This window comes from Arvicanthis niloticus, chromosome 9 (genome assembly GCF_011762505.2).
Source record: "Arvicanthis niloticus isolate mArvNil1 chromosome 9, mArvNil1.pat.X, whole genome shotgun sequence".
Classification (NCBI taxonomy): Eukaryota; Metazoa; Chordata; class Mammalia; order Rodentia; family Muridae; genus Arvicanthis; species Arvicanthis niloticus.
Genome location: NC_047666.1, coordinates 46,796,930 through 46,813,110, shown reverse-complemented (window position 1 = coordinate 46,813,110; position 16,181 = coordinate 46,796,930). Strand labels below are relative to the sequence as shown.

General features: G+C 43.6%; 1 protein-coding gene across 1 annotated transcript in view; it reads right to left on the bottom strand.

The window, feature by feature from the left end:
• Itpr1 (inositol 1,4,5-trisphosphate receptor type 1) overlaps positions 1-16,181 on the bottom strand; it is a 320,805-nt gene that overhangs the window by 285,024 nt on the left and 19,600 nt on the right. The window contains exons 3-4 of the mRNA XM_076940207.1: positions 11,399-11,506; positions 6,790-6,860 (exon numbers count right to left, since the gene is read on the bottom strand). Coding sequence (XP_076796322.1) covers positions 6,790-6,860; positions 11,399-11,490 — 163 coding nt within the window. The 5' untranslated portion in view covers positions 11,491-11,506. The remainder of the gene's footprint in view (positions 1-6,789; positions 6,861-11,398; positions 11,507-16,181) is intronic.

Here is a 16,181-nt window from a genome sequence, read left to right as displayed (position 1 = left end):
TCTGTTAACCTGAAAAGCATAAGGTATGAAGCAGATGGGCTCTGCTCTGGGGAGGTGCTGCAGAGCCAGAGAGAAGACACATACGAAGAGTGTCATTATCTACTCTGTCCCGTCCCATAGGACATAGGAAAGTACTTTGCCCTCTCTCCCTTCCCCTTGCCTATGTAACTGTTGTGGTGTGGGAACAGATGCCTTCCCAGAGAATGCAAGTAACTTTTGTCCCTGAAGAATAAATGGCCTGTAGCAGCATATAGAAGGAAGATTAAATGACTGTCTATGAGAAAGTTACTCAACTTCTTGGAGCCTCCATTTTGCCATCTGCATAATGGGAACATAAGGAAGGAAGTGGATCGGATCACACACAGAGATTAGAAAGAACTCATTCATCAGGACAGTGCTTTGTACAAAGTGGATGAGCTATCAGTGTGAGAAATGAAGTAGGTCAGTCTCTCCAGAAAACCCTAAGGTTCTTTTTTGGGTTGGTTTTTATTTGTTTGTTTGTTTGTTTGTTTGTTTGTGGGATATTTTTGTTTTTTATTTCCCCAGACTGGGTTTCTCTATGTACTCTATGTAACAGAGCCCTAGCTATCCAGGACTTGATTTGCAGACCAGGCTGACCTCAAACATACAAATCTGCCACCCTCTGCTGCCTGAATGCTGATTAAAAGCTTGCACCACCACACCCAGCTAAGGAAACTATTGTTCAAGCCAACTTGTGGTCCATACCACCTGCTCCATCAGCCTGGCCATCAGCTGGTGCACAATGTCGCCTCAGTCCTACACCAGCTTAGGTAGATAAAGGGATTTGAGATCTGTCACACTGTGGGATGACAAAGGAACCCAAGAGCAGGGAAGACACCCAGAACATGCTTGCACACCACAGTCTGGTGCAGGCCCTCCCCCAACTCATGGGTCTACTTAAAGGATGTGAGCTTGTCTTCTTCACTTCAACTCTTCCCTTCTCAATTTTTCTTTCTCTACCCACCCTTCTTCCGCAGCTGTCCTTCCTCTCTGTCAGTCAGGGTCTCCCTCTGTAGTACTGGCAGGCCTGAACTCAAAATCCTCCTCCTCCCTCTTCCTCCTGAGTCCTAGGGTTATAGTATGTAGCACTGCCATGCCTGGCTTCCCACCTTTAAGGTAAACTTCTCTTCTAACAGCTTCTTTCAGAAGCTCCACACTTTCTATAAATCTAAACGCAGCAGTTCAGTTAGTGCTAATACGGTAACCGTAATGTATGTCCAAGGTCAAGGATCTGAAGCCAAGGTGGTTCTGACAGAGTGAAAAGTTTAAGGACAAAAACTTGACCATTGCCCCAGTGTAGAAAAGAGATTACACAATAGATGGTGTGCCAACTCTAAAAGCCTGTTTGATTCCCTCAAAGCCTGCATTCCCTTCTTTCTACTCCAATAACCCTGGAGGTTATTAATGCGAAAGGAGCAGAAGCCCAAGAGGAAAATGGGGACTGGCTGTCAGTTTCCATCTTTCCTTTAGAGAAAGAGCTTTTTATATTTAGTATCTTCAAGGGGGAGAACTGTGGAGGGATGGGAAGAGCAAAAGATAATACAGAGAAAGGAATTCACTGACCACAAAGTTTCTATTCCTGGTTTCAATCTGATGTTTGTCTTCCTTATTCTTTCTATATTATGGTCAGAGCTAAGACCCATCAGAGAGAACAGTGATTCTGCCCCACTGTGCACAGACTCTAGTGCATTCAAATGGTTATCATACTGACAAAAATAAAAACCAAGGTACCTTAATGACTCCAGATCTCAGCTATTTCTTGTCATCACACAGAGAGAACAACAACATTATTCATATTCATTCAGATGATGAGAAAGATCTGCCTTATAGGAAACAGATGTACAAGGTTTTTTTTCCCCCCACAAAGTTTGGGGGGTGGGCAGGAGATATGAACAAGGAAATCACACGCATGAAAAAAGAAATTCATTTTGGAAATGCACTCGAAAGTGTCAAGAGAAAAGCAAGGGCACTCAATGTTTAACTCCTCCTTCTGCATCTACTGTACAAAAGAAAAGCTAGTGGGACCAAAGAGCCATCGGACAGAAGCACCACGTTTAGCCACATTATCTTCAATTCTATCACCTTTGTAAGGAAGGAAACATCCACGGCCCCGTTCTATAGGTGGGCAAACAAGCTGAGAAAATTAGTCTCTCAAGTACACTCAAGCTGTATGGGCAGGAATCCAGGCTGGGGAGTCCTTGCGTACAGGGAAAGACAGAGTCATGAGAGACAATGCTCATGTCACTGAAGGAGTCATACCTTCTGATACCATTTATGGTTTCGGGTTCCATCTAGGAACTGGGTAAGGTAAAACAGACAAGACTTACTAAGCACTTCATGACTTTTTTTCTTTCTTCTCATTTTACTGTTTCTGCTTTGCTTTTACTGTGATACATAGCAGGGTGTACAATGTGGTGTTTCAATTCATGTTTATAGTAATCTAATCAGTGTCCTTAGCTTATCAGTCACCTTAAATAGTTAGGGTTTTGGTTCTGTTTTCTTCTTGTGCTACTAGAGGTCAAATTCACACCCTCACAGATGAGGCAAGAATTCTACCATAGGGCCACATCCTAACCTTTTATAACTTCTTTGTGATGCAAATATCCAAAAATCAGCTCTTCTTGGTAGTTCTAAATGCTTGCTGTGTGATAATTAGCCATAGCTACCCTACTCTACACTAGAATACACCAGAGCCTGTTTCTCCTAACCTTGTACCCACTAACTAATCTCTCTCATCTTCCCTCCTTTAACCTCTCTGTGGCCTCTGGTAACCATTGTTTTACTCTCAATTTTATAAAAATTATCTTTAATCTTTTTTTTTTTTTTAACATTCCAATGGTTATTCCCCCTCCCAGTCTGCCCTCTGACGGTTACTTATTCCTCTCAATTTTTATGAGGTAATTCTTTAGGATTTCCCATGAGTAAAGCATCGAGTTTCTCTATCTGTCATTGGCTTGCTTCATTGCCACAATGTCATCCAGGTCCACCTACCTTTGTCACAGCTGACAACATTTTGTCTAGGACTAAATTCTTCACACACATTTATCTTTTATTAAAGTTGATGTAGCCAGGTGCACAGAGGTGACTTTGGTCAGTCATACAGGTAAAAATCTGTGGAACTCCAATTTGAACCCAGAAAGTCTCACTGGTCTAAGATTCCGTAATATTGCAAGGTTAAAAATCTCAGAAGGAACTCCCCAAAGTCAGAAGTCATGGGGAGCAGACCATAGACAGGCTCCCTCTTACCTCCACTTACTGAAGAACAGTTTATAATGGTTCTCAATATGGGAAATTAGTTGGCAAGCTAGCAATGAGAACCAGAGCAAATCCAAGTGACTCAACATAGCTCTGCTGATTGCTGGGATAAAGACTCCATCATCCCATCAAGCTGCTTGCCAGCATCTCTTTGTTTCCATATGTGTTTGTTTCAACTGCAGATGCAAAGGCTCCATAAATGAAACCATGGACCAGATACATCTGCAAACTACTCATCTGCCCATGTGCAATTTCTAAGCCATCAACATGACCTTGTTCTTCAAAATATACTTATAGTTGGAAAGGCAACAATCTCTTCCAAAAGAGAGATGCTTTTCTTCATGTGGGGCTTGGGAGGAATTCTTGACATAACAAGCTACACTACACCACAGCTGAGGAGATGTGTTCAAAAACATTTAAAATATTTCCTGCCCAGGTCCCATGCTGGAGAAGTCTCCGGCTCTACAGCAGCCTGCAGAGGTAGATTTGCCAGGCTTCTTACCTACATGCAGGGCAATCAACCATAGCACTTAGAGCTTAGGAAGTTCTGACCTATATTCAGGAAGCCTGCAGCACAACTTATTTTGAACCAGATGTCCCCACTATCACAAAGCAGTTCACAGCCTAGAAACTACCTAGAAAGTCAATAAACCAAGTCACTGCCTGGTTCCTACCTGTGGAACTAAGTCAGGACATAAAAGGAGATTGATTGTTTCCAAATGGCCTCTGGCAGACTGATACTTTGATTTCAAAACAGTCTCCTCAAATCAGACACCAGAGGCACATCCAAGCAAGACCCACACTGACCCTAGTGCCAGGGAACACACATAGCTTCTGACATCCTCTGCAGTGGTCCTATTTACTTTAATGTCCTCACCCTGTATCCAAAGAGCCACTTCATCATTTGTGATGAAAATCCTGGGGGACACGATGTTAAATGAAATGAGACAGGCACAGAAAAACAAACACTGTGTAATAACCTCACTTATTTGTGAAATCTTCAAAACTTAACCTCAAAGAGGCACACAGTAGGAGAGAGGTTATCAAGGCCTGGGGTTAAAACGGCAGGCTGATAAGGATATTGGTCACAAGCTGGGGTATCTCACTTAGGTGGGAGAAAGATACTCAAAAGATTCATTGCACAACATGGTGACAACAGACATCAACACAAAGTGCTACTTGAAGAAATCCACATTAATTAGCCCAAGTTAGGTATTCTGCAATGTGTACCGATTTCAAATTATACATAGCACAATTTTGTTAACTTAAAAATGAAAATCATTAATATGTAACAATGTTCTTTAAAACAATACTGAACAGCGATTGGTTTACTTTATGCATTGCATTAACTTCTCTTCCAGGTCCTGCCTGACTGCCAGGCAAGGATGGAATGTGAGGTCCTCTGGACCCAGCATCAGTTCTGACAAAGCTTCACGTCTCTGTGTCCCAGGTGTAAAAGCCAAGCCTAGATTACCCCTTCCCTCAGCAAGGAAGCTGGTAGTTTATAGCTATTAGCAATGGTTCTTAACTGTGGTTGCACAAGAGAATTACCCAGGGAGCTTTTAAAAAATCCCAATGCCCAATTAAGTCAGGAACACAGCGGGTGGGAGCAGTTAGTGGTGTTTTTCATAGCTCTCTGGGTGATTTCTCTGTGTAGCCAAACTTGAGATCCAAACTCCTACTCCCTCCTGCCTCTAGCCATGTGACCTCAGGTGACACACCAAGGTAGAAGTCTAACCAATCCCTTCCCGAGGTAGAGGAAATATGACTCTCCAACTGAGCTAATACAGGCAGCATCCACTCTCAGCACAGTGACCAATATGGTCAATGTTGGGTTGGGAACTGACTCTCTAAGTGACATTATGGTCGTTAGATAAAAATCTTTCATTTCTGCTCCACTCAAGATTTTGTTTTAAGATGAGACACGGGGAGGGGTTACAAAGAAAAATTCAGCAGAAGCAAGAGCTCCTTCAAGTTTCTGGGACTCACTTTTTTAAAAATAGTTTTCCCTCATCTTCAGGTGAAAACATTCTCCTGATAGCCTGCTGCCAACTGGATAGAGCTCAACACCACCATGCATCCAAATGGCTTCCTTCCATCTGAACGTCTGCCTTCCATTGCATCCTAGTTTCTTTAGCGTTCATCCAGAGGAGTCAAACAGTTTCTAAATTACTCAACAGAGAGAATCTAGAACTCAAACGATAGAGTCTGCAAATGCAAACGGCAAGAGCTGAACTCTCTGTGACCAAGCCACCAGTCAAGTGGGTACCCAAGCCCACTAGCAAGAAAAATCAGTTGTGTCAGCAGGATGGCCAAGTGGTTAAGGCATTGCACTCAAGATCCAACAGACATAAGTCTGCAGAGGTCTGAGCCACACTCCCAGTGGGACTTGATTAAGGAAGCATTTCTCCTTTTTGTAAGGGACAAAAAAAATGCCTTCCGGTTCTGACAGACCATTTGAGTCTAATTCCTGAAACTCACATGGTGAGAGGAGAAAACTAACTCTATCAAGATGTCCTTTGACCCCACCCAAAGACGGCCACAAGTGCACATGCACAAAATTAATAAACAAACAAGTAATCGATGTTATTTTTAAACGATGTGGAAGCCTTAAAACCTTCAGTGCTGAGCAGGGTGCAGTGGTACACAACTTTAATCCCAGTGCTCAGGAGACAGAGAGGTGGAGTTGGAGGCCAGCCTAGCCTACACAGTGAATTCCAGGACAGCCAGAACTACCAAGCGAGATTCTGTTTCGAAAACAAGCAAGCAAACAAAAACGGTTCCCAACCGTAGGTCCAGAGCATCTATAGAACTGACAATCTTCTCCAGATAACTCTAAGATGGGGCTCGAACCAAGAACCATGTAGTACCACTGTCACAACAGGAGACAGAAACAAAGCAGTGGCATCTAAGACGCCAATTCCATTCAAATGCTCCCTGTAATAAGCTAAGCTACCTTCTGAGAAAAACAAAAAGCTCAGGGCCACAGAAGGCGACATTAATGCAACGCTGCCCTGCTGTACCTTTTAGTGCACTTTTAGAAGTGCACCAGTCAAAAATGTCTCATTCCAGGTAAGGCAGCTAAGAATTATCAAGGCCCCAAGAGGGATCATGAGATCTGCTGAAATAACCCACGCTCCTTGTGACTGGATCCTTAAATCTCATTTGTTTGGAGACATAGCTATGCTAATGAAAAGCTTTCGGACAAATTAGAAACTTGGCAACGCATATTCTGTAGACAAACTAAGGCCCTAATAAAAGCCATGCCAATCTTGACTGAGAATTTATTTACACATTTTTTTTTCAAGAAGTTTTAAAGCCAGGATTTAAGTCACTTTTTCAAAATCAGATTTCAAGTAAATAAACCTAAGGTTGCTACAGAAAAGGATAAAGGCCTGGAAGCAGGGAGGGAAGGAGGGGGCGAGGGCCAGCTGGCCTCAGAGGCACAGCAGCACTCTTCCTAAATCACCAAGTAAGTGAAGGTGACCCACTCCATCAAAGCCGCAACCTTACCTCTGAATTTCTTGGGTGGATTGTTAAGGTCCCCGGCTTCTGGCTGTACAACGCAACGGTCATCAACCAAGCTGCAAAAAGAAAAACAAATCAATGCTGTATCCAAGCAAGCCTAGGGAAATAAAACCGTCAATAAGCATTATGTAAAAATGGAGTAGACCAGGGCTCTTCCTATGCAAAATTCACACTGCCAGGTCCCTCTGCCAGGGAGCTTTGGCCATGCATGGAGTGAAATAAACCTAACCCAAGGGACGGGCACTCTGTGATGGACATGTCAAGTTACTGTTTTCTGCATTGCCTTTTCCCAGAACCACATCTGTGAGAGATTTACACAACAGCATGCAATACTGCTGAATCTGGAAGACACAGGAAGAGGTCAACGCATTTGACTAAAGAGATTGTACCAAGTCCTGACATGAGGACTAAACTGAGCCAAGCCCTGAAAGAGCGCAAGGCCTAAGTATAGAAGCCACAAAAGCAAACTAATAAATAAGGTATAATCTAGGAAGGAAGAAAGGAGAACAGTCAAGAGCCATTTGTACCAGTCACCTTCTGAAGCTTCAGACAGAGGAAGATGTATCAGAATTGTTCAAAGAACCAAAACAGGTGGGAGATGAGAAGTGGAGCATCTTTAGGTGGAGAGTACCCAGTGAGTGGAGCATCTTTAGGTGGAGAAGTACCCAGTGAGTGGAGCATCTTTAGGTGAAGAGTACCCAGTGAGTGGAGCATCTTTAGGTGGAGAGTACCCAGTGAGTGGAGCATCTTTAGGTGGAGAGTACCCAGTGAGTGGAGCATCTTTAGGTGGAGAGTACCCAGTGAGTGGAGCATCTTTAGGTGGAGAGTACCCAGGAGTAGATCATCTTTAAGTGAAGAGTACCCAGTGAGTGGATCATCTTTAGGTGGAGAGTACCCAGTAAGTGGAGCATCTTTAGGTAGGGGGAACCCAGTGCAAATTGGAAGTGCTTGGAGTTTCAAAAGCACAATCAAGTTACAAATAAGTAATGGTCCCAGATTGCATAAAGAGGGATAACTCAAGTTTTGATTTCTCTAAAAACCAATTTACCTTGCATAATTCTTTTTAGGAGAATCACTAAAAATATATACGTATTATTGAGCTTTGGAGACACTAAGAAACTATGAAGTTACATGACTTTTCTGAGTTCCTAAAACTGAGAGAGCCAGCTCATTTTCCACATTACCAAGGAACTCAGTCCCATGTACCATGCTAGGATCTTTGGAACCTCTTCCATTGGCCTATGCTGCCCAAATGCAAGGGACCATTAAATATTTGACTTTGACCTTTCCTCCAAAACTGCCCTGCATTCAAAGCCCTGATTCTAATTGTCATTTCAGAAAGTAAACTATTCCCCACACAAGCCTTTCTTGACTAAAACGTCCTGCTTCTCTTCCTCCGCTCTCCCAACCAAGCTCCATGGAAGCAATGCAATGGGCTCCCTACTTTGTGGCCCATAAGATGCCCAAGGCATCATGATGCTCAGGATCTGTCAAGTGAAGTAAATCAAAGTGTGAAGAGCATCCCACCTTTGCCCTCGAAACACGAGATCAACTATGCATCTACAAGAACCACAGTATACAGTGTGGTCAGCAGTCTGAGGGTTTTCTACAAAATTTAAAAGTATGATGTGCACATATAAAATTTCTACCCTGGGCCCTTGTATTACAAGTTCAGAAAGGTCAACAAAGCTAATCCAGTATTTAAAAGGTTGGGCCCAGATTCCAATGCCAGGGGTAGTGACATAGTTCAGTGATAGAATACTTATTTACTATGTATCAGACACTGGACTTGTTCCCCACAGAACATACACAATGCAAAACTGGACTAATGGTCAAGTCCCAATAAGAGGAAATGCTAGGAGGAAGGGCCTCATTGGTTATAGATTGTAGATAACACTGAGACGCCAGCTAATGGCATGACATTATGTCATTTCACTTTCCCCTTGTCTCAGGATTTCATCTGTAAAACAAACGAATTGCTCTCGGGGATTCTCAACTCAGGGAATGTTTAGATACCCTTTGCTTCTAGATATTCCAGTTCCGGGGCCCCATAAAACCCATGCCCCCTCCTGCCCAGGCACACTGAAGCTCTGGTCCAGAGAGTGACCTAAGAACTTGGGTTCTTAACAAGCTCCAAAAGTGATTTAGCACCACACCAAAGATCAGTGTAGACCCACACACATACGCTGGCTCTCCAAGGTCCTTCTGGAATTCTAAAGTTCAGTGAGTCGGAAAGCTACTGAGAGGCAACCACCAACAGTCTGTATAAACAGGATAAGGCTGGGGGCCAGACATCAAGTCCCCCTAAGACTGACAGTCACCCATTGTCTCTATGACTGGTACTCCATAAATGTTAAACACAATCCAAAGAAGGGAAAAGAGGGGCCAAATTTAACTTTCCAAATCAATTTTTTTTTTCTTCCCAAACCAAATCAATTCTTACACAAGCTATTCCTGAAGATAAAACTCTGAAGGAAGAAGTAGCACCCAAAGTTTTAAAAAACATACATCCTTGGGCTGAAGAGATGGCTCAGTGGTTAAGAGCACTGGCTGCTCTTCCAGAGGTCCTGAGTTCAATTCCCAGCAACCACATGGTGGCTCATAACCATCGGTAATGGGATCCGATGCCCTCTTCTGGTGTGTCTGTAGACAGCAACAATGTGCTGCCATACATAAAATAAATAAATAAATCTTTTAAAAAAGAAAAAGGAAAGTTAATGCTTTAAAAAAGAAACATACATCCTAACTTGATGACTGAGTCATCAAATGATTCTTTAAAAAAATATAAAAGCAGAGTATGCAGGCCTAAGAATTTTAAGAATGGCGCACACCTATAATAGCACTCAGAAAACTGAGGCAGGAGGATTACAAGTTCAGAGTCAGATTAGGCTCAAAATAATAATGTGATAATAAAATAATGGAGCTGAAAGGGAAGATGTGACAGAGGCTAAGATTTTAGGGCCTCAAAGGGGCAGGGGAGCCTTAGCATCTGAGCCAGGGTAACTGTAAGGTCAGAGGCCCTAAAGGAAAAGCAGGTATATGATGGAGCTAAGGTCTGACAGGCATCCAGACAGGCTATGAGCACACAGGGAAAATAAAAAAAAAAACCTGCCCTACAAAGGTTATATGTTAGGATCCCTGGCCTTGGAGACCCAAGTCTTCTGAGCTCTGAAACCTGGGCAGGCAGGTACCTGCCTGAAGCACACAGGTATCATTTCCACACACAGTGATGACAGATGACCCCAGTGCTCACCGTGAAGAGGGATGCTTGGGGGTTAGGGGAATAATGGAGGCCCAGGACTCAGAACAGCACCTGGCACACAGTGAACACCCACCAGGCTCAGAGAGTGCTTACCACTGCTGTATAGCACTGAAGTCAATGCTGAAAAATAAGAACAGGGCGAATTAACCACAGGGAATACAAAGAGGAAGGAGAGAGCCAAGGCCAAGATGGCCATCATTGGAGAGGCCAGAGTAGCAGGAAGCCTGTTTGCTCAAAGCCACAGAAGATAAACTGTTCAGGGTAAGGTCAACTACGCATAGAGACTGAGCATAGGAAGAAACCATGGTGATTTTTGAAAATAAACTCTCTAGAATGAGAACACAGGTCTAACTGAGGTATAATTCTGTTATCTGAAATAATTTCCTCGGTGGGGGTAGAGTACCCTGAATGAGCACTTAACAATACTCACTCTGCACAAATACCAGAAAATAAGCACGCTTCCAGTAATAGCTGTAATTACAGCGGACATTCTGGCTGCTGTAAGAAGGAGGCTTTTGGAAAATCTGTTGGCCTGCCTTCTGCCCCCATTTATTTAAGACGAAGTCTTGCCAAAATCAACAATGCCACTCGGGCCTAGCCACTCCTTCCTACAAAGACACTAGACCACTCCTGCCTATTCTGGAATGAGCCACCTTGATTCTACAATCTGCCTCTGTATGACTTTAGGGGCCACTACACTTTACACTTCCTTCCTCAGAAGACAGGAGCAGGAGGGGAAAGAAGAAAATGACCAGAGAGGCATACGATGGAATATATTTATATCCTTCCAAGTTGAGTGACAACTGATTGAAAGAAGCACAAATGAACAGAAAATGATTTAGGGAACTTGGTGCAACTTGAGACTTTCAAATGCATTTGGTTACTTAGTAGGAAAGGGTCTGCTTCAAAGGTGAGAGAGGTAAGCGAAGGAGCGGTAATGGTCTCTGCTCAGATTATACCCGACAAGCCAAAAGGCTTCTCCACAAAACCAAAAAGCACTTCTTGGGATCTGTGAATATTAACCTTTATATTTATTCTCTATTCTTTTTCTTATTCTCTATTCTTAAGTACTTTGCCTCTTACATAAGAGTAGATTATAACAAATTCAAAGTTAATAGAGTTCTAACTAAAAAGGTTTTTGTTCTTTCGAAACTGACAGAAATGTTTCTGTGTGAAAGGTGAAGTGACTAACATGGGATTTGCTAACTGTGATTTCAAGCAGCCCTTGGAAAAGCCACTTAATGTGATAACAATCTTACAAAAATCAGTTTTCGAGCAGATGCTATGATATCTTAAACAAACCCCGACACATAAGGACTTCCATGCTCTTACCCCAAGGTGCTGATAAATCCATTTGTAGATCCCTCCGCATACAGAGAACAAATGTCTCCAATATGTAGGAAACTAGACATTTTGTCAGACATGTCCGTGTCGAAAAGCCTAGACAAAGTAAAACATGCAACACTGTTAGCAGAAGAGACATGATGAGGGAGAAAAAAAAAATGTCACTAAGATTTGGCTTAGCTCAATTTCCCCCAGTGCTTTACTTAAAATTCAAACTTTAATAGGCGTTTGACAGGCAGGCAATTCCACGAGCCAAATGAGGACATATGTAACTACATTCGGTCCTGCATATTAAAGTTCTGGATATTCCAATCACATTAGCATTTGATTCCAACAAGGCCACATCCAGGTCAGAGTCAATGCTTTGAGGACCCTTCAGAAATAATAAACTGCCCAGACACGGGAGAACCCAGCCAAGAACTCTGTAGTGATTAAGGACCTGGAAAGTCTGACTTAAGACGTATTAACATATTCAACGTGCCTCAGGGAATGTTAAGTCAGAAGGAAACACCTGGTAAAAAACTTAGTTCTGGCAAAGCCTTGGGAGCTGCGTTAAGGAATCAAAGCACCAAGATGACATTAATCAAAGGAAACCTGGGACGAGTATCCCAATGCCTCAGAGGCCTTTTCAAAGGCCAATAACACACACGCCACACAAATGCTGTGACAGTCTTTCCTTCTTTACCAGGAAACATCCCTGGATGTAGTAAGACCCTCACCCAGGTCCAGGCCCAAACAGCCCCAATTGAGGCACTAATCAATCCCTGGCTGCAATTAGGTAGAAGCAATTAAAAAAAAAATATTCCTCTATTCCAGGAAATCTCTACAAAGCCCAGAAACTATTACACACACACACACACACACACACACACACACACACACCAACAAAAATATTGAAGTGATTCCTAACAACAGCTTTCACCCAGGCCATGAACACTGAGGAACAGGAGCCAACTGCAAGCCGTTGAACTGACAGTTAGCAAAACACGCTCAGCTCTGAGGAAAGCAGCGGCCCTGGTGTGGCCTGCAGAGTTTCCCAGCGTTTCCTCCGCACCTGGTGTGTTGATGCATGAAATGTTGGGGTTTTCCTCTCAGCCCAGACTCCTCTCAAAACCTTTGCCCTTCTACTGACTCCAATAAATCATTTACTGCATAGGCCACAGGAGTTGTCTTGAGGGTAAAATGTCCTCTCTCCCCTTCAACTGGTCTCTGGGTGCCAAGTTTTCCTCTGCAAACTACCGGAAGCATCCTCCTCCTTCGGCAGGAATGCCAGATGCGGCAAGCAAACTGTTGGGAGAAGCTGCGGGGAAAGCTGCCCACTGCCCCGCCAACCAGGACACTTCAGGAGAGACAAAGACTCAGACTTATTTATAGAAGAGTCAGCAACCAAGAACATAATCAACTCTCAGACAAAGCAACTCCCATCTCCAGATCTGGAGGGATGATACCCAAAGAGCATGCAGAGGGGCCAAGATGCCAGCTACTGCCCTCTAGAAGCCTGTCAATCGTGCTGCTAGTTCTTCCTAAGGCTCTTATAGCTAGAGTCAAACCAATGTTTTGAACAGCATGCACAAAAGAGATACAAATGGAACTCCCCCCACCCACCCCCCCCAAAAAAATCACTTTATGTCCTTCTATTTAAAATATTATCATAAACAACCAAAAAGTTAGTATACTTCTGGGACCAATATTTTCTTTCTTTTGGAAAAAAAAAAGGTGGGGACAGAAGTTTGAGATAGCATCAGGCTGACTTTGAACTCAAGAAAGACTACTGACTCAGATTCTCTGCTGAATCAGATTAAAGTTGGCACACTATACCTAGCTCACTGCTAGGGATCAAACCCAGAGCTGTATGTATGCTGGGCAACAGCTCTACCTCTGAGCCGTACCCTCCATTCCAAACGTGATGTATTTTACATGAAAAGATGGAGACCATGTATAATAAAAGCACAAGATGATTGTCTGCTTCCTCCACACAAAGGGATCAAACCCAGGATTCTGATATGCTAAGCAAGTGCTCTGTTATGCAGCTATCTCCCAGCTGTAGGGCTGGTTATTAGAACAGAATTTCTGTTTGACTGACTTCTGAGTCACACTAAATTTGTGTCTGTGCATACAGGCCTCCCAGAGGACCAATGGGGAGCTGCTGGATGCAGGAAGGCAGGAATGTGCCTAGGCAAGACAACCAGGTGCGAATCCAGAGTGACCAATGCTCTCCTCCCAGGCCATGTCCTTCTAAAGGGCATTTGACTCCAATAAAGACCAAGCCAGAGAGCAGCAGCATGATGCTGTCCTTCAAATCTGCATCCTCTTCTGGGTATCTTACTGCAAGTTTCTCTAACTGTAAAGCAGCAGATACAATGCAGTGTTCTGTAATAATAGCAAAGTGTGTCATAACCTGTAAGGCCTGCGACAGACAGTGATGGCAAGACATAACAGAATGAGTTAGCCTGCAACCTGACAATTGCAACATGTTCCTGGACTAAGGTTGACACTAAGAATCTACATCAGTCCTATTTGTCCCATCCAGGTTCCAGCCTGACCCCACCCTGCTTAGCTTCTGAGATAGAGCAGATGAGAAACCTGAGTAGCTTGGTGCTAGACTGTTTCAGCCCTACCGCTAAGCTGAACGGCTAATATCTGTCAAGGACCATCATGTCCACCTCTGTGCTGACAAGAGTATTCTCTCAGAATCCTCCAGACGTGTGGCATGGCGTGACAGGCACACCCCTCTTTTGTTGTTGGGGAAACTGAAGAACAGACAGGTTCCCATGTTCATCACAGATAATTAAGCAGACAAGAGGCACAGAGTTATACCAGGTCTACTGAACTCTGACATGGACCTCTTCATCAACAGTAATCCCAGGGGAAAGGGAAAATGGTCACTGTTCTTATTCTCTGGGTGACAATGGAGAGCTGTTCATTTTAATTTTTTTTAATTTATTCTTCTCTCATACAATACATCCCCACCACAGCCTCTCTTCCCTCCACATTTTTTTTCTTTATGGACAATTCTAATTCATTTTTTTTCCTACTGCTGAATTTCTCATTTTCCTACCTTAGCCATATAACACTTTCGTTAAGTCAGAAGAACTGTTAACTGTCTTTTCTTATCCATATGCTTATTAAGTAGACAAGATAATTGAACAAGTAACCTTTGGCCATAGTTTACATTTTCTCTGAAAATAGAGGCCAGCACACCCACCACACTTAATGATCCTCACCTGGGCCATCTGCCAAAGGCCCCAATTTTAAAAATAAATAAATAAATAAATAAATAAATAAATAAATAAATAAATAATAAGGATCTAATAATAAGGATCTCTGGGGCAGATTCTTCCCCAGGGGCATCAGGCAGTAATTCCTGCCTTGGATAAGATTGGAGTAAACAAACCACTTCCAGGTCTGGTTGGAAACATCTGGGTCTCCACTGGTCTGCCTTTAATGGCACACAGGGACAGGACAGCACTAGGAGGACAGACCCTGAAACAATTATCAGTTGTGTAGTGAAAGGGAAAACTGGGACTAGCAGAGTCAAAATAACAGGCATTTGGGGCTAGAGGGATAGGTAGGAAGTAGGCCTGGCAACAAGCTTCAGGAAGACTTCCTGTTGTTAAGAAGCTGGGTGGGAGGCGGCTTCTTATCTGATTGTGGACCATTTGTGTCTGTAAGCTCCTAGCAGCTGCACTCAGGGCTCCCAGTAACCCTCATACACGATGACCTTCACTATGAGAAAACCAGAGGAGGTCCCAACCTGCCATGGAACTGTGTGTCGCTTCCAATACTATAAGGACACCGAGGGCTCCATGTCAACAGCTCTACAAAACAGGCTTAGTGGTCAACCTAAGACTCCAGCCCGGCTCTCTATGCATAAGCTATTCTGTAAGTCCACCAAGGCTTCTCAGCCAATGCAGACCTCTGTACATATCTGTACACTGGGGATCAACTTCAGAGACATGTCATAGGGAAGGGATGAGATCATGAATGCAAGTGCCTGAGACAGCAGCTGACGTGCTCTCAGTGTTCACTGCTAGCTATTTTTATTATTCAGTTTTTAAAAGATAAAGAATAAGTCTGAAAGAATCTAAGGTTTCAACCTCCATAACGGGGGGGGGGGGGGGGGGAGGCAGGGGAAGAATCTCTGTAATAAAATATCAGCTAGGCGTTGCGACAAATGACCTCCTGTAAGACCTGTGATGATGTATTTTACTTTAGGGGAAGATAATTATCCTCCCTAATTCCTCTACTGGGAAAAAGCTGAACAATACAGAACGACTCTCAACTCCCAATCAGGAAGCACACAGGCCTTTCTGAAGCCACAGAACTATAGACGGAATACACAGGGGCCTGAACCACTGGCTAAGCACGTTATGCATGTCTCCTGTGCACTGCTGGAACCCAGCAAAATGCCTCCTCTGGCGGTCTCAGCTCCTGCTTAAGCACACAGCAATCACTGGTGTCCCCACAGGGAGGCAGCCACTGCCCAAAACTTTTTCTTCTCACCTGTCCTCTGAAGTTTCAATGGCTTCTAAATCTGTGAGGGCTGCATAGCTTCTCTATCGCAATGGTTTACCACGTTCCTTCCACCCTGACACAGAATGGTCTCAAGAGCTCAGCTAACTGGAAGACAGCAGGCTCCGGGCTCAGAGCACCGCACTGAATACCAGTTCTGCGAGTTACTCTGTATGAGAATTCAGAACTTCCCTAGGCCTTGCTGTCCCCCACTCTACACTATATACATCATGAGGTTTGGGTACATGCCTTTGACAAG